The sequence below is a fragment of the Schistocerca serialis genome, chromosome 10, assembly GCF_023864345.2.
Source record: "Schistocerca serialis cubense isolate TAMUIC-IGC-003099 chromosome 10, iqSchSeri2.2, whole genome shotgun sequence".
Classification (NCBI taxonomy): domain Eukaryota; kingdom Metazoa; phylum Arthropoda; class Insecta; order Orthoptera; family Acrididae; genus Schistocerca; species Schistocerca serialis.
In genome coordinates this window covers 162,299,375-162,321,687 of record NC_064647.1, presented here as the reverse complement: position 1 = coordinate 162,321,687, position 22,313 = coordinate 162,299,375, and the positions used below count along the sequence as shown (strand labels likewise).

The 22,313-nt window shown below is 42.0% G+C and overlaps 1 protein-coding gene across 2 annotated transcripts in view; it reads left to right on the top strand.

The window, feature by feature from the left end:
- The window catches only part of LOC126425168 (GATOR complex protein NPRL3), an 89,130-nt gene that overhangs the window by 47,411 nt on the left and 19,406 nt on the right, over nucleotides 1-22,313 (top strand). For both annotated transcript variants that reach the window (XM_050088120.1, XM_050088119.1), the window contains exons 4-5: nucleotides 5,744-5,908; nucleotides 13,438-13,620. In XM_050088120.1, the coding sequence (XP_049944077.1) occupies nucleotides 5,744-5,908; nucleotides 13,438-13,620 (348 nt within the window). The remainder of the gene's footprint in view (nucleotides 1-5,743; nucleotides 5,909-13,437; nucleotides 13,621-22,313) is intronic.

Sequence of the window (22,313 nt, the reverse complement as noted above, 5' to 3'; positions counted from 1 at the left end):
CATCTCCACGTGACCTGTGTTTACGTTTAGTGATTCTGTTGTTTCCTCTTCGTTTATTGCTCTCACGTTAAATGATAGCAAAACGGATTTTTGTGGCCGGGAGCTATCAAATGAATTAAAATACGTTCACGTAATTACGGAAAGCTAAAATATGTTATTAGTTTTAGATTTTCTTTCCACCTTTATGATAGTCAAACATTAATCGCCTTACAGAACAATGAAGTTATTTTGGCCGCTTTGCTGGAGAGGTTTGGCTTTTATTAATCTTTTCTGTTGAGGCTGTCAATTTATTTGAAATGAAGTGTTTAATTTCGCACTATTGGCTAGTTTCAACTGTTTGCTGCATTTCAACTGCACGTATGGCATTAAGCCACAATAAAGAACCAAACATGAGATAATACAGTACTGGTACTCCAAGAAAATTTGCATAGGAATGTGCATTTTAAGACGAATTATGCGTTTTAGTATGGTTCACGAAATTCCGACGCTCATGAAGTATCCTCTGATGTCTTGTTTCTTTTATGACATAATGTAAGATCTTTTAATGTTTTACACGTACGAACATATGGGCTTCCTGCTTCATCGTAGCTGCGCAAGCGCGGTGGCGCTTGTTATCTGACGCTCTCTTGTAATTACTGAAACGAACTTATTTCTAACAGGTCGCTGGAAAATATTGCGAATGGTGGTTTGAAAATCGTTACATTCAAAGGAGATTTCCTTTTACGTAAGGTGAGCTATTTGCGAGAATGTATGATGAATTTCTTAAATCACAAAGCGTTTGACTCTCATTTAAAAATCAACTCTTTGAGGACGACCATTTAAAAGAATTTAGAGCCCAGAAGATCAGACATTTACGTCATTATTAAAAATTTTACTGGCACATCTGTGTGATGTATCTTAAAGTGTAACAAGCGCAAAAAAGATCAACATTATATGTGGAAGCTTAGCTTCTCTTCCAGCTTATTAATGTTCGAGACCAATATTATAGGTGAATGGTATGTATATATTAATTTTACCCCTTACCTTTTCTTATTTGTGTGTTCGCGCTACTTAAGAGTGATCTTGCTGTTGGCTGACTACATCACGTGTCCTATGCGGTCATCAGCTGGCAAGATCACGTGACATGAGCTATGACTGGCTTACAAAAGCGCATCGCAATCTCGATTTCAGTGCTTCGGAAAGTGACATGGCAGTGTTTGGTGGAATTCGAATTTATACCTTCGTAATACGAAAATATGCAGCATACATGTTGCTGCATATCAAAGGTTTTTCAAAACGTGTTTTTCCCCCTGAGTTACGTTTTCTAAACTTTCTCCATCAATTTAAATCAATGCCCACTGGCAGCTAATGTCTTCAGTTCCTTTGTGTCTTGAAAGTATTTGGGTTGTTACTTCCTGAAGAGATCGTGTCTAACAAAAGCCTAATGAATGGTCTCCTACTATTCTTCGTGGGCACTGACTGATATTACAAAGATGCCAGGGAGAAATACCCCACTATAAACTCATTTTCCCAGTGATTAACAGGAGACTAGGACCACTGTCATTTTGTCTCCCTAATTAAATCAAATCATTACCACTCGCATGCAGTCTGAGTAGGCTTACTACATGTCCGGGATTAGCCTGGACAGTGCTGGGTTTTTAATCCTGTCCTGGGTGATATCCAGGGTTGCAAAAAGTAAAGGGGTTTGAGAATTTTGTAACTGGGGAGAATTTTTTTTTTAACTCTTAGACTTTTATGTTCGACATTGTGTTTTTAAACATTCTATCATGGCCATGTCTCTTTCAGATGACTTTTGAGAAAGTAGCAGGTGCTGATGTTGATGGGGGAGGCATGGGTGAAGGTTCTGCCACAACTTCTCACTCTGTCATTTCCCAACACATCAGGGCCAATTTGTTAATGTTGTTTTCATGTGTGAAGAAACTCGTCTACACAGTTTTGGTAATTTTGTCTCTGATTTTTGTCTGATCAGTGAGCTGTGGACAAAAGAAAGTGTCTTTAATGTTAAGCTGCAACAGCAATAGAAATTTTTGAAATTGTGTGATGACAGTAACGGTGAAGATGTCCATTGCACACTGTGTATTGGAGAACTTTCTGTTGCATATAAAGGCAAGAGTAATACTAAAGACTGCATGGAAACAGTTAAATATAAGGTTGCTATTAATAGTACTGCTTTGCCAAATTAAATAAAAAAAGTTTTAAGTGAAAGATGTGAATAACAGTCATATGGAGTGTGCTGCAGAATATGCTATGTTTTCATTCCACACTGTTAAACACTAACACCACATATGAAAAAAGTGATGTCTAGTGAAAAATACAACTGAATAAATAAAGTTAATATTTCAGCAAGCTACTTTATTCTAATTAAGAGACAAAGTGTTCTGGGTTGGATCCAGCAACTTGACAGATACTGTTATTTGAATTCGATACTGCAGCTGGCTACTTGATCCTGAAACATTCTTTTTATTTGATGAGGCTTGGCTGAAGTCACCCCTATATCTTTGCGTTGTTTTTTAATGTCCAGATAGAACGTACCTGAAATTTGTATGTTGTAGGTGAACTGTATTGATAGGTATTCTGGAAATTTTGTGGTACGGTACTGTTTTCTTCTTTCAATTACACAATAAATCACACAAGTTTAAACATTGGAGATTTAACGATTACAGTTATGAGTAACTTCAATTGGAACTGTCACGCAGAAAAGGTTGTGGGGAAGGTGAATGAAAGTTTACACTTTATTGGCAGAAAACTTGGAAGCTGCAGTGAATCTACTGAAGAGACGCCTATACTATGCTTGTCGGTCTGCTTCTGGAACAGTGCTGCACTTTATGGGATCCTTACCTGATAAGATTGACAGAGGGTATCTGAAAAGCTCAGAGAAGGGCATCTTGTTTTGAACTATCACTAAATATAGGAGAGATTATCATGGATATGATATGTGAGTGGGGACAGCAGTCACTAAACCAAAGCTGTTTTTCATTGTGGTGAGATCTTTTCATGAAATTTCAATCACTAACTTCCTCCTCCAAATGCAAAATTAATTTGTTCACACCCTCCTACAGGAGGAGAAATGACCAATATGTCCTTTTCATAATATTGTCGTTATTCCATCCTGAATTTTCTATCATAACAAAATAAGAGAAATCAGATCTCATACTGAAAGATTTAGCTGTTAATTCTTCCCACATGCTATTCAAAAATGGAACAATCGAAAAATAAACTGAAAATGGTTCTACAAACTCTCTGCGAGTTATGTGTGAATTGCACAGTAACTTTGTAGGTATCGATGTGCAGTAGATGATATAAATTAGTAGTTTGTGTGTTACATGGATCAGACATAACTTAATCCATAATGATGTGATGATATGGAATGGCAGCAAATTCAAAATAATTTGGTTTTTCATTTGGACGAGACTTCAACGAATGTGCGCATGTGAGTGCAACTCCATCACCTATTATTAACTCCTGTATGGAAGAGAATAAATTGTCCAACAGAATTTATTTCAGTTTGTTTATAAAAGTAAGTTACGTGCCAGCATATTTCATTTACTAAGAAGTCAGTGAACGTTTTTTGCAACTTCATAATTACCAAACAAGGCGGTGCTGTAGGGCACTGGACTCACAGTCTGGAAGCCAACACTTCAAATCCCTGCCTGACTGTCCAGACTTAGGTTTCCCATATTTTTCTTAAACTGCTAAAGGTAAATGTTGGGGCAGGTGATTTAGAAAGGCCATTTTGGAAAGGACATGGCCGATTTCCTTTCCCAGTTTGAGCCTCGTCATATGTTGCCATTACATTAACATGGGGCTCCCAAAACCGTATTTTGTAAACCAGTTTCCCAATACTACTTCTGGTTGGTCATATAAACACTCCAATGTTGGTTCTGGTAATGCTATTTTAGCTGGCAGATTTCCTTTCCCACAGTTTATTTTTTTTCCTGTGTAAATGCACAACTGTTTTTGAAACTTGCGTGTGTTGTCAGGTACGTATTGCTTTTAAACATTTTCGGCTACTCCGTACAGAGTGACTCTTAACTGAAGAGAAACAATCATCATGCTGACTAAATCTGAAACCAGGACAGCTGATTTCCAGAGGACATTCATGTAAAAAAAAAAAAAAAAAAATTAATGATCGGAAAACTAATATTTGACTAGTCTAGCAAAACCAACTGAAGTCGTAACCTGTAGATAGGAGAGTGAAAAACATGTCGAAATTCTGGCTCCATCTTCTGGAAGTTCTCTCTCACATAAACATGGCCGATGACAAATCATAATTTTATTTTATTTTATTTTATTTTTCCTGCCACCTTTGTAGATGGAAATTTAAGTCATGTGTAGTGGAGATCATTTTTATTCCTAATGTTATACTAATGAATTGTATTTTTGTCAGTTTTTGAATAGTTAATAAATTTCTCATGGAAGTAATTGTGTTGTGAGGCTGTTAAAACTATCGCTGGTTGCATAATTATTTTGCAACATAGAAGAGTGTCAAGGCCTACTTCTTGCTGTTACTCTATTTTCACATTTTTATGTAAATAATATCTTCTGTGTAATTTAAGACCTTAACTAAAATTTTATTCCACATTACACTAATGAATGAGATTAGATGAATCAGGCTAATGTTCTGGTAGTTCTTTTAACATCCTCAGCTGCCAGTGTAAAACTTTTACCTTTCCATAAGAGCAGTGGCATTTTAATTGTTCTCTAGAAATTGGCAACAACTGTAAATCCTATAAAATTCAGAAAACAATGATACCTGAACAAGAACATCTGTTTCAGTTACGTAACTGAAGAGGATGATTTATTTTTGTCAGTACAGCAATGGCACGTTTCCTATCTATTTTTCACCCAAGTAGTCACACAGTCAGGATAGAAGTCAATCACTTCTTATTTCACCATTTTTTATGATTAAAAATATATATTTTTTGTTTCTGAGAGGATTTGGCTATACAGAATAAAGTCAGTAACTGCCAAACTGACTGAAACAACAGAAAAGTACAGGGATGTTATTGATATGAAACTGGGCTAATTGTCTTATGTACTCCCCATTCTCTGTGGTGGCTGTGTCACAATCTGTTGCCAAAATCAGCAGCTGCATATGGATAAAAATAGCTGAACAGAGGCTTTGTAAAGAGTGTCAGCTATGTGTCTTTAGTGTTCTAGATTTGCTCCCACAAAAAATTTTGGACATCTCGATAGTTTGCCAGTCTATTATTGCTTCCTTTCCCCTCCTCCCCCTCGCCCTCACCTTCTTCACTCAATGCTTTGTTCTTATTGACAAACATAATTGTACCTGTACAGAACAACATCTATTGTGTGTCAACAAGAACAATGATATTGGCTCAAAAAAGTAATGAAGTCCAGTCTCTTTCAAAGTACATGTTTCATTATGGTATAGAAACAGGGCATAGAGCACTTTGTTAAGTGCTGTAAACTACGTTCTGGAGAAATTTAGGATGTTGTTTACAGAGGAGAAGAATGAAATCCCAGAAGAATGGAATTCCAGTTATTGCAGTTGGCTAGTAAAAGATGTGTCGTGTGTAGTGCTGTGTGGGTGCACAAAGACAATGCACAAGAAGTCTGAAAATTTATGATCGAGACTTCTAGTATCTAAAGTTTTGTCACGTCAATCTGGTGTGTCTTTCCTGATGTATCAGAGTGCAGTTAGGTTTTGCCCAGATAACACACGTGAATGAAAACTGCAGTTGTAAATGTATGTTAAATTGTTTCTGTTAATTTTTTACAGGTGTTCCAGCTAACAGGACATTTGGTGTACTGGGCAAAGGCAACTGTGATTTTCCCACTGTGTGAGAACAATGTGTATGTGGTTTCACCTGACGCTCCAACTGGTATCAACAGTCCTCTGGTTGAGAGGTTCTCAGAAAGCTTCCCAGGGCTCAATCTGCTGCAGGTTAGCATGTTTTGTTTCCTGCCTCACCTCACAAGTTTCAACAAAATTTTTATTACAAGCACGGAAAATTTGTATATTGCTAATATGAACACATTAGCCAATGTTTAGTAATACTCTTGTAATATATTCATTGAAGACCACTTCATTACTGAACTGTCTAATAATTTCATTAAAATCCTTCTGGATGCACTGCCACATCATCTTATAAATTACTTAAAATACTGAAATAGACTGATATTTCACTGCACTGGGTAGCCGCGTGGTCTTAGGCACCTTGTCACGGTCCATGCAGCTTCCTCTGTCAGAGGTTCGAGTCCTCCCTCGAGCATGGGTGTGTGTTTTGTCCTAGTGTAAGTTAATTTAAGTTAGATTAAGTAGTGTGTAAGCTTAGGGACTGATGACCTCAGCAGTTTGGTCCCATAAGACCTTACCACAAATTTCCAAGACTGATATTTCAGCCGTTTTGTAGTGGCACTTTTCGGGTCTAAGATTAATTAGGAGGGCTGAGTAACAAAGACTAAGACTGATTTTTTCCTGTAGATTCCGTCTTAGTTTCCTATCCGTACCATGAGTATTTGAAAAAGACAGGTCGTTATTTGTCATTTCCATAGGCACCAGCACACTCATATCAGTAGTTTGTTCGTGATGTACCCGTGTCCAGTTAATGGCTGACGCTACAGATCAGTTTGCATAGAGATAATTTTATTTATGAAAATACAGTCACCAACAAACTTTACATACTCACATACTCCTTTACCTTTAACCCAAATAAATATAGACTCGTTAACAGATATTTTTCTCTTATTACGAGTATACAAAGACAATGCAGAAGGAGACACGATGCCTTACAGGAGAATTCGTCGCCGTTCTAAACACACAGTTTATAAAACAATCGAGAACATCGAGTTCGCCACAACAGCAGGCCACAAGAAGAATCGCATACCATTTAAGAGTGTTGCTGCTACTGCACTTGTTGACGGACCTTATGTTTTCTGTGGTTGCAGACTTAATTTTAGTATTGACATTAACGATACTTTCGATCACGGTAATGGTTGGCTCACTGTAGCCATAGTACGTGGAGGTACAGGAGTACCTAGTGTTCCTGGACTTGAAAGTTTTGTTGATAGAGACATTATCGCCTATCATACCTACCATATGGCAGGACTTACTAATAAGAACTTTGGTAAATCTAGTTTGCAGGTGCTCTTTTCATTTCGCATTTCCCAAAATTATCCCTGTCTTAACCTACAGTAACCCACTGTCCCCACACCCTCCACCCACCAGTTTCCACCCTCTCTGTTGTATCATCTACTCTATTTACAACCCCTCACCCTCTTTGTGTGCCGCCCTCTGCCAGTGCACATGCCTGTCATGCCTGTCATGCCTGTCTTTCCCCTTCCCTGCTTCTCTCCTTTTCTGTCTGCCATTCCCCTTCCCTGCCACCACTCCAGATTGCTGTTCAGCATGACAATTTTATTCCGGTCTGAACTGCAAGAGATGGCAGTTTTAAAAAATTAGAAGGCTTTGTTGGAAAGCTAAGTGTAAATGTCTTTTAATTTTGTAAGTATGCAGATCAACATATCATTTTTATGGTCAGTAGCAATCCATCCTTTTCCTAATATTAATTATTGTTCATTTTCTGAAATTCTTAGAGGTTAGTTCTTACGTATTTAATTTAGGTGATATGCAGCAAAGTGGAGGTCATTTTGATTCTTCAGAGGCAAGTGTGTGTGTGTGTGTGTGTGTGTGTGTGTGTGTGTGTGTGTGTGTGGGCGCGCGCGTGTGCATGCGTGCGTACGAGCGAGTGCATGCGCGCGCGCACGTGTTCTGGTGTTAATCTGATTCTGTTTAACTTCCTGTTTCACTGTATTTCTTGTAATTCCTGTGTATCGATACAATGTTTTTATTATGTTAAATGTCTTGGATACTCTATTTCCTGTTCACCCTCTTGAAAACCTTTTCATAATCTACAAATGCAATTTGTTTCCAGGTTGTATTCATGTCACTTTTCAATCAACGGGTGTGCAGTAGCAACATTATCATTGCAAGATCATCACTTTCTAAACCTATTTTTTTCTTCCATTAGCTGGACATTAGCTATCTTTATCATTCTACTGTTAATAATTTTGCATAGATTTTGTAAAAAGCTTTGTTAATGTAGCATTAAAAATGTTAAATATTGCAGTTGGGATGTTCTGTGTGTTACCTTCATGCCTAATGCTTATCAATACACCATTCATCCTCTTGGATGTTTTTCAATATGTTTGCTGAAAAGTAATGCCTCTGAATTTTTTATTCTGTTCTCAATATTGATTCAGCTATTACAAGCCATGCATGTTACTGACCCAAGTTGCAACCCTCCGCTGCTACAGGGCTCCAAATTGTAGCATGGCAGCGTGCAGTGTGACAGTGTGTAATGGAACTGTGTCAGGGCATGATAAAGGTACCGTGAGACCCTCAAAAAACTGAAAACATGAATTCAAAGAGTTCTTCCACACACGGAGCACCATCATCTTCAGCATGACAATGCCAGACCACACGAGTATTGCGACATTTACAACAACCTAACAATGGAAAATCCAGGATGGAATGTAACAATATTATGAAAAGGAAAGTTGCTATTCACCATATAGCGGCGATGCTAAGTCACAGATAGACACAACAAAATACCGTCGCAAAGAAAGCTTTTGGCCAATAACACCTTCGTCAAGAATAGACAACACACACACACACACACACACACACACACACACACGTGTTCGCAAATGCAACTCGCAGACACAACTGCAATCTCAGGCAGCTGAAGTCTCCTGAGTGTGCGTTCAGTTGCCTGAGACTGCAGTTGTGTGTGAATTTTGTGTGTGTGTGTGTGTGTGTGTGTGTGTGTGTGTGTGTGTGTGTGTGTGTGTGTGTGTGGTGTACTTTTGACGAAGGCCTTACTGGCCGAAAGCTTTATTTGTGATAGTCTTTTTGTTGTGCCTGTCTACGACTCAGCATCGCCGCTGTATGGTGATTTACAACAATCTGTTGCTTGAGGTTCACTATCATTGATCATCCTCTTTATAGTCCCCACTTGGACCTCTCTGATTTTCATCTGTTCCCAAAACTTAAAGTACACCTTTGAGAGCTTCATTTTGATGGTGGTGATGCCATGGAAGTGGAAGTGAGGTTGTAGCTCCGTCAACAAAGTCGGACATTCTATAGTGACTGTATCAACAATCTGGTCTGAGGAGACGTGTTCATTGCCAGGGTTCTCACCAAAGTATTTTGGCTGACAACCTTTTAGCCATCCTCAGGTGAGTGTTTTGCACTGGAGATTATAAGTTCACATTGCTCACATTATAGCAGAAATTAGTCCGTAGCAACTGCTACGTGAGTGACCTCTATCGAGTTTCACTCCTTCTTCCAATATTGCTCCATCTCTGGTGTGCAGGCCCATGCTTATTGGTGATACTAAATGCATGCTCTGTCGGATTGCAGGCTCACAGAGGTGAAATTCAGATGTCAGATTAATAAAATTAACAATCATCAGACATGTCATTAATCATAAAATGTTTTTTTTTCTGAGTATATTAAAGAAATCACTGGGTTCCATGTCTTATCCAGTTGAAAACCACCATTGTGATTCATCAGATCTTATGCCAAACGTACTTCCATTGACTCCTTAATTATTGAAGCCCAGAAGGATCTAGTCAAGGCAAAGATTTCTGTAGCTGTATAATCCATGGAATGTCATGTGGAGATAACAATTCTCAGGTATGGCTGACTTACTGGTCTGAGAAAGGCACATGTGCCAATTATGTTCAGTGCACATTTCACACGCAGTGTGTGTTGTGTGACCAATAGAGGGTTTGCCACACTGGCAAAGTATTTTGTAGATTCCAACCCTCCATAATTCCAGATTGTCCTTCACCAAATCAAGTGGAGCACACGACTTTGTAGGTGGGTGGAAGATTGTTTTACATGTTTCCTTAAGATTCTAAAGCTGTGTTGATCAGATGAGAATACCCATTATCTTTGAACACACATTGTAGGTGTTCCAAATCCTTTGCAAGGCTGTCTTCACCAGACACAAGATGTGCCCAGTGCACCAATGTTCAAAGGATTCCCATAGCATGTGATGCGTGGTGGCAACTAGATACTTGCAATTGTATGTGTGTTCGTACAATAAACAGAATGCCACACTGATCTATCCACTTTCCAACTGACCAAGCATCCAGAAACAGCTGGCAACTGCCCTTATCTGCTTCCATCTTAAATTTGATATTCTCATGGATTGGATTCAGGTGCTGCAGAAAGCATGACAGTTCTTCTTCACTGTGGGACCACACTACAGAGATACCACTGACATATTGCCAGAAAACTTTTGGTTTAAGTTTTCGCGAATCAAGTGCTGTTTCCTGAAAGTGTACCATGAAAATTTTAATACCAGAGGGGAGAGAGGACTACCCATGGCAACACTGTTAATTTGCTCAAAATTATATTCAACAGTGAATTTATCTCTCAGTCCGCACTCTGAAAGAGACAGGGGTGTTACGTGCCCCAAGAGAATCGCGAAATCTGGGAAAAACACTGGAATTATTTCATTCAAGAAAAGTTCAGGAATTTTTCATTGTTTTGGATTTCAGTTAAATTTTTGTAATTTTGACTGGTAAGACCTGCCACTCTAACAAATAATTTCAGTCTAGCAGAATAATACTGCAGCAATAACACACAAACGAGAGAATAATCCTAAATTAAAACTTAAGTTTCAAAGAAAATTTGCCATTTGCAATAACAAAACACAGTGACTGCGTAAGTGTCTTTTATCGGCAAAATGTGTCAGAGGCTGTAGGATAAAGACTATGTAATATGTCGTAACAACAAACTACTTTCAGTAACTGTGATGTCACAACTGTTTACATGTCTAACAGGATGCAGGAAAGTAATGTGAATGGTGGTTTGTAAAGTATTAGTTTCAAAGTAAATTTCCTTTTACATGAGCTGAATTATATTGCATGTGAGAATGTGCCATTTAAATCAAGGAGCATTTGACTTGTGCCAAAAGTTTGAGGACCAGCCACTTAGTAAAACTTCGGGTTCAGAAGACCAGCCATTTGTGCCATTATTTAAAATTTTTGTTTGTTATATATCCTAACGTGTAACTAAAAAAGACCAAGCTTCAAGGTTAGTTTTCATATTTATTTTACTGATTTCATAAACTACAAATTGTGCATCAGTGATGGTGAAAAGTATAATTATCCTTAAAAAAAAAAGTGTGAGGTGAGTTCTTCAGTGATTTCACACATAAATGGCTTTTCTATGGAAAAGTCAAAGTGCTTGACGGAACATGTATTCAGCCAGGTATCCCATAAAATGTTCAGTGCACAACAGCGAATTTATAATCGTTCTTGTAAGACATACACTCCTGGAAATGGAAAAAAGAACACATTGACACCGGTGTGTCAGACCCACCATACTTGCTCCGGACACTGCGAGAGGGCTGTACAAGCAATGATCACACGCACGGCACAGCGGACACACCAGGAACCGCGGTGTTGGCCGTCGAATGGCGCTAGCTGCGCAGCATTTGTGTACCGCCGCCGTCAGTGTTAGCCAGTTTGCCGTGGCATACAGAGCTCCATCGCAGTCTTTAACACTGGTAGCATGCCGCGACAGCGTGGACGTGAACCGTATGTGCAGTTGACGGACTTTGAGCGAGGGCGTATAGTGGGCATGCGGGAGGCCGGGTGGACGTACCGCCGAAATGCTCAACACGTGGGGCGTGAGGTCTCCACAGTACATCGATGTTGTCGCCAGTGGTCGGCGGAAGGTGCACGTGCCTGTCGACCTGGGACCGGACCGCAGCGACGCACGGATGCACGCCAAGACCGTAGGATCCTACGCAGTGCCGTAGGGGACCGCACCGCCACTTCCCAGCAAATTAGGGACACTGTTGCTCCTGGGGTATCGGCGAGGACCATTCGCAACCGTCTCCATGAAGCTGGGCTACGGTCCCGCTCACGCCCCAACATCATGCAGCCCGCCTCCAGTGGTGTCGCGACAGGCGTGAATGGAGGGACGAATGGAGACGTGTCGTCTTCAGCGATGAGAGTCGCTTCTGCCTTGGTGCCAATGATGGTCGTATGCGTGTTTGGCGCCGTGCAGGTGAGCGCCACAATCAGGACTGCATATGACTGAGGCACACAGGGCCAACACCCGGCATCATGGTGTGGGGAGCGATCTCCTACACTGGCCGTACACCACTGGTGATCGTCGAGGGGACACTGAATAGTGCACGGTACATCCAAACCGTCATCGAACCCATCGTTCTACCATTCCTAGACTGGCAAGGGAACTTGCTGTTCCAACAGGACAATGCACGTCCGCATGTATCCCGTGCCACTCAACGTGCTCTAGAAGGTGTAAGTCAACTACCCTGGCCAGCAAGATCTCCGGATCTGTCCCCCATTGAGCATGTTTGGGACTGGATGAAGCGTCGTCTCACGTGGTCTGCACGTCCAGCACGAACGCTGGTCCAACTGAGGCACCAGGTGGAAATGGCATGGCAAGCCGTTCCACAGGACTACATCCAGCATCTCTACGATCGTCTCCATGGGAGAATAGCAGCCTGCATTGCTGCGAAAGGTGGATATACACTGTACTAGTGCCAACATTGTGCATGCTCTGTTGCCTGTGTCTATGTGCCTGTGGTTCTGTCAGTGTGATCATGTGATGTATCTGACCCCAGGAATGTGTCAATAAAGTTTCCCCTTCCTGGGACAATGAATTCACGGTGTTCTTATTTCAAATTCCAGGAGTGTATATAGTTGCAGCAGTTCACCAAAACGCTTTATTTTATTGCTGGATCTCATTTCCTAAAAAGCTGTGAACTTCTATACCTGTTGTATAAAACCTTTACCATTCAAAGGATTGATATGTTTTACAGCTCCAAGAGAAAGTATATTGTCACTTAACAAAGAAAAATGTGCAACCACCCAGGGTATAGTGTGTTTTCACCGAGGGGAAAGTGTATTTTTGATGAGAAAGCTTTTTTTCTTGTCTACGTATACACCCTGAGAGAGCATGCGTGTAGTATCAGCATTATACATTATAATGGAAGAGGGCATGAAATTTGACATAGGTCGCTCACATAGCAACTACCTTTGTGCGTGCAACTCCACACCAATTTTTGGTACAAAGTCAACGATGTGAACTAGTAACCGTCAGTGCAAAACACTCACCTGAAGATGGCTCATTGGTTGTCAGCTGAAATACTGTGGCAGGAAGTCGATGTCATCCAGCTACAGTCCTGAAACATCACAGAATACTCTTTTCACCAGGAAAATTTCAGGAATCACGCAGATATAGAATGTTAATAAAGTTTGTTTTATTTAAAAAGCTTTAAGAGTTTTCACATAAATTCAGTGACATTACTTTGCAGCATGCCCACGTACAAATAATTGTTACTTCTTTAATACTGAACAGCTTTTTAAATCATAACACAATTTGGTCATAACGATTACCATTTGTCAAACTGTCTCCTCCAGGTGATGAGCGACTTCTCACTGCCAACTCCCTTGGGGCAGAAGAAGAACCCCCTACACCACCCGCAGCAGCAGTCGCAGCTGGTGAAGGTAGTTGTTTGGCTGCTGCAGCACAAAATGCTGCTGCAGTTGCACACATATGTCTACTTCATGCCAACGGCGAGGGGCCCTCCGTTAAGAAATCAGGTAATACACTACTTCTGTCAAAGTGGACAGTGCATCTGCAGTGACAAGCAGTCCTTTGCCCAGTATGTTGGGGAGCTTTACAGACAGGCATTACCCTCTTCCCCCGAATCTACACCACCATATCTGCACACACTCTTAATATCTCAATAAACCAAATGCTAATGGACACACCTTCATTATCTAATATCACTCTGAACTAATTATTTTGGCCGGCTGGTGTGGCCGTGCAGTTCTAGGTGCTTCAGTCTGGAACCGCATGACTGCTATGGTCGCAGGTTCGAATCCTGCCTCAGGCATGGATATGTGTGATGTCCTTAGGTTAGTTAGTTTTAAGTAGTTGTAAGTTCTAGGGGGCTGATGACCACAGATGTTAAGTCCCATTGTGCTCAGAGTCATTTGAACCAACTAATTATTTTATTTATTTGTTGTAATCCACTTTCTTGACAACAGCAATGGGCTGTCACATTTATGTGAATCTATGATATTTTTTTCCCTAAAAATTTAACTAAGTTTACAGCACCTGTCATAGTATTTTACTAGTTATCTTCTTTTTTTTCTACTACTATAGCTCTAACATTTACTGTATATGGGTACATATAAGCTACTCTACGTTTAGTTCCCTGACACCATCTTTCCCACTCTCAGATGTTCCTTTACTGTGACAGAAAAGAGCCATAGATTTTCATTACTTCAATCTATTGTGACTAATTACACAGTTATCTTTATGAACTACTACTCTTGGTACTATTACAACAGCAAATACTGGTACTGCAAAAAGCCCCTATTGCTGCTGGCACCTCCTTGTTTTCTCTACGCTAATACAAATATTTCTACTATGAGTATTTACGATAATGTAAGGGTCTCTGACCCTCGGAGAACAGTTAAGTAGCATACTGTTTAGCTTCACTGTTTCTCGTGCCTGTTTGACATGCTTGCGAGTAACACCCCCCCCCCCCCCCCCCCCCCCCCACACACACACACACACACACACACGAGTGTACCTAGTTTCTCTGTACATTCTTTACCTTTGCTGTCTCCAGGAAGTGCAGTGACAGACAAATCACACCCCTTAGGGGCACACCACGTTTTCGTGAGTTCATGCTTGGCTACGGTGGGGCCTTAGCCTTTGGAGCACTTTTCCGTTCTGTACTGCATGTCTATCCTCATGCTACTCTTTTTTTCCCCTCTCTTGTGGAATAAGTCTGGGATATTTTTGGGAATTTTCAGTAACCTCACATCAGGACAGTTCCTCCACTGTTTTTACGTTCTTTTTCTTTTTTCCTCTCTTTCTTAATTTCCCTCCTCCTCTTTGGCATTTGAGGTTCGTCTTTTTTTTTCTCCCCTATGCGCTCCTGAAGGCGAGCCCACTTGTCCGACGCATAACAGGTGCCAGGGTAATGTGTAATTCCCAGCCCTGGGTCTACAGGTAGTATTCACACATACCCCTGGTACAGGCCATGTCCAGGATGGGTTGATTGCTGAGCTTACCTTCCCCTAAGGCAGGTGCATCCCCATCTGAGGGGGGTCCCCCAACAAGGAGCATGCTGTTGGAGGCTCTGAAAGTCGTGGGAGATTTTCTCACAATGAGCCAAACATCATCTCAGTCTGTCTACTAAATGTAAATGGAATGAAGCTAACGATTCAAAGACCTTCATGGCCGCACCTCGGTTCTTCATGGTTTCAGGTACTGAAGGTGATCCATCCTTTGCTACAGTTAATCCATTTATTATTCAGAAAGGCGTTGATGCAGTTGCTGGCCCTGTGAAATCCTGCTCTCGTTTACACAATGGCACTTTGCTTTTGGAGACTACTTGTGAGTCTCATCCACAACAACTGCTTCCAGCTTTGCTCCTCCACAGCTATCCTGTTTGTCTCGAGGCCCATGGAATACTGAATTCTTCACATGGTGTTATTTACACTGGGCTTCTCGATGGTCTGATCAAGGCAGAAATCCAGACTTATTTCTGATCAGGGCGTCATTGCAGACCACTGGATGATGAAAATGGTAGATACATCCTTAGTGGTCACACAAACTCTTTTTCTCACATTTGATAGAGTAGTGTTTCCATCTAAGATCAAACCAAGCCATGAAGTCATCACAGTCCGACCGTACATTCACCACAATCGAATGTTCTGTCCACACCTGGCCAAATATTTAATCTGTGCTAGGGATGCTCGTGAGGCAGATTGTCGGGACTCCTTCTCCCTGCTGTATCAATTGCATTGGCGACCATGCAGCCTCCTCCCGAGAATGTTGTGTGTATCTCGACGAACAGGCCATCCAGGAGATCAGGGTGAAGGAAAAAGTGCCTTACCCTCTTACTAGCAAGTTGTTGGCTAGTCAAAAACCCTGCAGCACTTACAGCACCATTGTTGCTACATTTCGCTACATGAAGGACGTGGCCATGCAGACTTGCATCCTCAGATTCAGCACTGCGATTGTAAAGTCGCCTAGTTTCATGGTAGCATCCCCATCTCCTCCTCCTCCAGCAGTGAAACAAGCCACTAAATTTTCATCTCTTATGACGAAATCAGCTGCTACACAACCAGCAGGTTGGACACTCCCTCTAGCCAACAAACATCTGAGTCTTCATCTGCCAACCGCAAAGGCTCCAAGAAATCTAATAAAGACAATTGGTCTTCTCCTTCGGCGATTCGACAATCCTCTTCAGTTGTGTTACCGTGTGATACCCTCACCTGGCTGACCTCTGTGAGCCAGTCCACACAGTTAGCTGTTGTTCTGACTCCGCAGACTGACTGAGGGAGAATACTGACACTTCTGTACATGTCATGGAGCAGGATCCTCCACCCTCTGCGCCCTGTAGCAGAGAGATTTCGAAGGTTGGCACTCGGCAGTCGCTGAGGTGACACCCCTTCATTTTTTCCCTCCTCCCCTTCCCGGTCATGACACTCGTCCAATGGAACGTTCGCAGCCTTAGAGCCAACAAAGAGGAACTATGGCTGCTTTTGGAACCGCAGTGTCCACTTGTTCTCTGCCACCAGGAATCAAAATTGTGTCCTCACGACCGCTTTGACCTCTCACATTTCTTTCCAGTCCGCTTTGACCTTCCATCTCATGGGGAAGTCACGATGCTCATCAGGGTGACATTCATAGTCAGACCCTCTTGCTGAACACCCGGTTGCAAGCTGTTGCGGTCTAATGTTTATAAAGAATCCGTCTCGATTGCAAATAGAAACCAGATGTTGACCTAGGTTTCGGCGCGGATAACCACGCCTTCTCCGAAACACACTAAAACTACAAACTGTCTAAAGAGGCATGGTCCAACATTAATACAGAATGCCCAAAAGTGCAAAAGACTCGCATAAAATGTAAAATAAACAGTATGTGTGCACCATGTCAATAGCTATACGTAGCTCAAATGTCAGAAGCATGCTTCCTCACTCCAGCCAATGTTTGGTGGGCCACGGGTTCTCTTTATAATCATAAAATTATTCACGATTGCTGATGCGCTGCAATGTTAAAAGTTGCCCTGTTGAAGTCTGCATTTTCCTTCCTCGCTTCAGTTTTTCTCTGTGTACCATTTACATCCCTCCGTCATTCGAAGTCACCTGAGCAGACTTCCTCCAGCTTATTGCACACCTCCCTCACCCCTTTCTACTGCTTAGTGACTTAAGTGTGTGCCATCGCCTGGGGTGCTCCTGGAACCTGTCAGAGAGGTGTCCTCTTGGCTGACTTTACAATCAACTCAACCTCATCTGCCTTCACACTGGAGCACCCGCGTTCCTTTCAGACTCCATGCACACCTATTCCCATTTGAACTTCTCCTTCTGCACTGCCCAGCTTGCCCATTGTCTTGAGTGGTCCGTTCTCTCTGACACACACTCGAGTGACCATTTCCCATATGCTGTCCATTTGCTGACTCCTACCCCACCTACATGTAAACACAAATGGTAGCTTTCTAAGGCCAACTGGAGGTGACCTTTGACAAACAACTATTCATCAGTTGTGATGGACAGGTAGAATGTCTTACAAACATTATCCTTACCGCCACAAAACATTCCATTTGTTGCACTTCATCTTTACTGTGCCATGTCCCGGTCTCTTGGTGGACTGAGGTGTACCGTGACGCGATTCACATGCAGAGATGTGCTCTCCGTGTTTTTAACTGTCATCCTGCGATGGTGAACTGTATTCATTATAAAAATTGCATGAGCAGTGTCGTCGTGATCTTCCGATTAGCAAAAAAGCTAGCTGGATTTCATTTACTGGTTCTTTCAACAGTTCCACTCCCTCTTCTGTCATGTGGACTAGCCTGTTACGGCTCTCTGGGACCGAAGTCCATTCCCAATTCCTGGCCTGACCATAGCAGATGATGTCATAATGGACCCTATTGCTATCTCCAACAACCCCGGGCCACTAATTTGCGGAGATTTCAAACTCCACCCACTATCACCCTGCCTTCCTCCATTGGAAAGGAGTGGAGGAGGCTCAGACGATACCCTTCTCTTCTCAGAATCATGAGTGCTACAATGCCACTTTTACTATGAGGGAGCTAGATCATGCCCTCACTTCATCCCAATCCTCTACTCCAGGTCTGGATGGTGTTCACATTCAGCTGTTGCAGCACCTTTCTCTTGCAGGCAAGCACTTTCTCCTTCATACATACAATCACACCTGGGCAGAGGCCACGTTTCCCAGACAGTGACATGAAGCCATTATCGTACCCATACGTAAGTCCGGTGTGGACTAACACCTTCCTTCTAACTGCCACCTCATTTCTCTTACCAGCCGTGTTTGCAAGGCGATTCACGCCCAGCTGGTATGGTGGCTAGAGTCTCGCAATTTACTGGCCACTGCACAAGGTGGATTTATGAACGTGCCGTTCTGCAGTTGACCGTATTGTCACTTTGTCAGCCCATGTCATGTATGGTTTTTTGTAGAAATACCAGGCTGTGACAGTGTTTTTTGAATTGGAGAAAGCCTACAACACCTGTTGGAGGACTGGTGTCCTCTGTTCTCTTTGTACGTGGTGCTTCCATGGCCGCCTACCCTGTTTCTTTTTGAAATTTTTAAAAGACCAAGTTTTCAAGGTACATGTGAGTTCTGCTTTGTTGGACGTCGTTATCCATGAAAATTATGTGCCTCAGGGTTCCGTTCTGAGCGTGGTCCTACTGTTGCCATTAATCCTATTATGGCTTCTTCCACCGGGTATCTCCAGCTCCCTTTTCATTCATGATATTTTGAGCTGTTGCAGTTCTTCACAGACTTGTCTCCTTGTGCAGTGTTGTCTTGATTGTCTTTAATTGGGGAGCATCAGCAATGGCTTTCGCTTTCCCACTGACAAAACCATTTGTATGAATTTCTGGTGGTGCAGCGGGTTTCTTCCATTGTCTTTACATCTTGGGCTTGTTGCTCTTCTGTTCACTGAAACTACAAAATTCCTGGAGCTCATGCTAGACAGGAAACTTTCTTGGTCCTCCCATGTGTCTTACCTTGCCACCCACTGTATCTGGTCCGTCAGTGTCCTACATGTCCTCAGCAGTGCTTTCCGCAGAGCGGAGCGAACCACCTCTTCAGTTTGTACTGATTGCTTGTCCATTCAAAACTAGAGTGAGTGTTTCCTTTATGCATCTGTATGTCCATCCATTTTACACCGTCTCAACACAATCCACCATTGTGGCATCCCATTGACCGCTGGTGCCTTTTACACCAGCTTGGCTGAGAATCTGTATGCAGAACCTGCCAAACTACCGCTGTCATACCGACATGACATTCTCCTCAGCAGATACATATGCTGTTAGCCATGCCTGGCCATCCACACTGTGCATCCTTCTTCGTTGACTCCTTTGACTGCCAATATGGGGTGCGTTCCTCTTCTCTATTGCTCTGGCTGGTTAACTTCACACTACCTGCCACTTCTCCAGTGGGTGTGAACCTTTCACCACCTTGGCTTCGTGCAGCAGCCCGTGTTCACCTTGCACTTCATTCACTTTCTAAGGACACTATTGCAAACTCGCTCTTATCAACGTAAGCTTCTCAACCTCCGCACGGAACTTTCTGTACACTGATGGCTCTTGGACTGATCCTGGTGTTGGGTATGCCTTCATCATTGGCACCGACAATTTTCGGGATCGGCTTCCGAACACTGCTCTGTATTTACAGTGGATCTCTTTGCTCTGTATCAGGCCACCCAGTACATCCAGCTACATAGGCTTTTCAATTGTGCCATCAGCTCTGACTCTCTCAGTGCTCTTCAAAGCCTCTGTGTGCTGTACACTGTCAATTCCGTGATGCAACAGGTCCAGGAAAGCTTTCACTTGCTCGCTTCTGAGGGAGCCACTGTGGTGTTTATATGGGTCCCTGGTCATCTCAGTCTGATGGGGAAACAAAGCTGCTGGTGCTATTGCCAAGGCTGCAGTCCACGTACCTTGGCCCTCTAGTTCTTCCATTCCCTGTGACAATCTCTGTATTGCCATCAGTCTGTAGGTAGTATCCCTTCGGGCTCACCATTGGTCTTCCCTTCATGGGAACAAGCTCCAGGGAGGTAAACCTCACCCAGCATTTTGGTCGACCTCCTCTGGGCTCTCTCGCTGCAAGGAGATCATTTTAGCTAGGCTCCGTATTTTGGGCACTGTCATTTTAGCCATTGTCATTTGTTAAGTGTTGATCGTCCACCACTTTGTGCTCATTGTCATCAACCTTTGATGGTTCACCATTTCGTGATGGAATGCCCCTTTTTTAAGCACTTATGTTCTAATTTATGTTGTCTGACTTGAGTTATCGGTCGTTTTGAAGAACGATGTGTTGGCTGTTGCCCACATTTTGCTTTTTATCCACTTAGCAATATGGCGAAAGACATTTAATCTTTTGTTCAGAACCTCCATTGTCTCTACAGTGTATTTTGTGGAACTTTATCCAAGAGAAAGTCTCTGTTTTTAGCTGTCTCTCCGTCTGTTGATTGGGCTCAACTTGTAGTAGCTTTTAATTCCTTTTTCGTCTTAGTGTTCTATGGTTCTGACGTGAGCGCTTATGACCTTAGTTCGTTTTGCTCCCTAAAACAAAACGGATCAAAGCCCATCACTTATCTTTCATTGAATCTTCTTGTTCTTCTTCAACCCTTCACTTTTCTGGTATTCGGCCTAGTGGTCATAGAACTATTGGACTTCATTCCTGTTCCATCAGGTCAGCTACAGGCATCACTTGCCCATACCGCAATGTCTGTTGGCTATAGTTATACCTAGCTTGTTCTGAGACAGTGTCAGCTACAAGATTTAGGGTATTGAAATCCTGTTTTCTCAAAATAAGGACTGAACACCTTGACTATATGCTCCACTAGTAACAACTTGACTATATGCTCCACTAGTGTTTTGTCTATTTATCATTGTGAATAAACAAGGAGTGTCCTTCCCACAATCCGTACCATCCCTCCAAAAGTGGTATTCCATTGCTCACTGAATGTAAAAAAATAGCCTTGCTTGTATATTTATACACCTCCTTATGACACATTGCCACATGTTCCACACCCCTGTGGGACACCCATTTGTGAGACCTGTCGGATGCACTCACCAAGCACAACGTACTCTAGCCCCATCACAAGCTTATCCTATCCTATCAGAGGCAGAGCCACCTATGAAAGCACTCAAGTCATATTCCAGTTGTGCTGTAACTTCTGCACATCTTTTCATGTGGGCAATACTACCAACCAGCTGTCCATCTGAATGGATGGCCACTGCCAAACTGTGTCTGAGAACAGAGTTGACTACTTGGTGACAGAACACGCTGCTGGGCACAGCATGCCCACCTGCCGTATGACCATAACTTAACACTTCCTGCGCTGATACCGTCCATTCTGCAATATCCCTCTTTCTCTGTTACACGAGGGTAATCCTGAAAGAAAGGTCTCCCAAAACATTGGAGATGCAGAAAAATATTAGGTACATGCATTTTTGTTTTTTTGTAGCAATCTTGTTTTTTTTGTAGCAATCTTGTTTTTTTTGTAGCAATCTTGTTTTTTTGTAGCAATCTTGTTTTTTTGTAGCAATCTTGTATTTTTTGTAGCAGTCTTGTTTTTTTGTAGCAGTCTTGTTTTTTTTTTTTTTTCGTAGCAATCTTGTTTTTTTTTTTTTTTCATAGCAATCTTGTTTTTTTTTTTTTTTTTCATAGCAATCTTGTTTTTTCGTAGCATTTTTGTTTTTTATGTTGGTATTGCTGTTGCTATGAGTTTATTTATTGAGTGTAATTTTTTATTTTTTTAGTTGCGTGTTGCCATTTGAGTTTATGTCTTGTCATTTTGTCATTTGGAGAGTGAGTGGAGCTTTGGATGTTAGAAAACAAGAGTACCAAGTACAGAAGTCGGAGCATTTCTGACGTATTCTTCAGTTCGAATTCAGTAGAGGGGTGACAGCAGTGGAGGCAGCCAGAAACATTTGCACCCTGCGTGGGCATAATGTCATTGGACGGAGCATGGCAAGAAAATGGTTGTCTTGTTTTGAGGAGGATTGTTTTCACATTAGTGACTCTCCATACTCGGGAATACCTTCGAGGTGTGATGAAGATTGTTTAAACACATTAATCCGAAATGATCTGTGTCATTGTACTCAAGAAACTGGTAAATGTGATGAACTGTGAGCATTCTACTGTGAAGCAACATTTGCTTGCAATGGGGAAGGTTCAAAAATCGGGTGTATGGATAAGGCATGTTCTAAGCAAAAATCAGCAGAGGCCATATGTG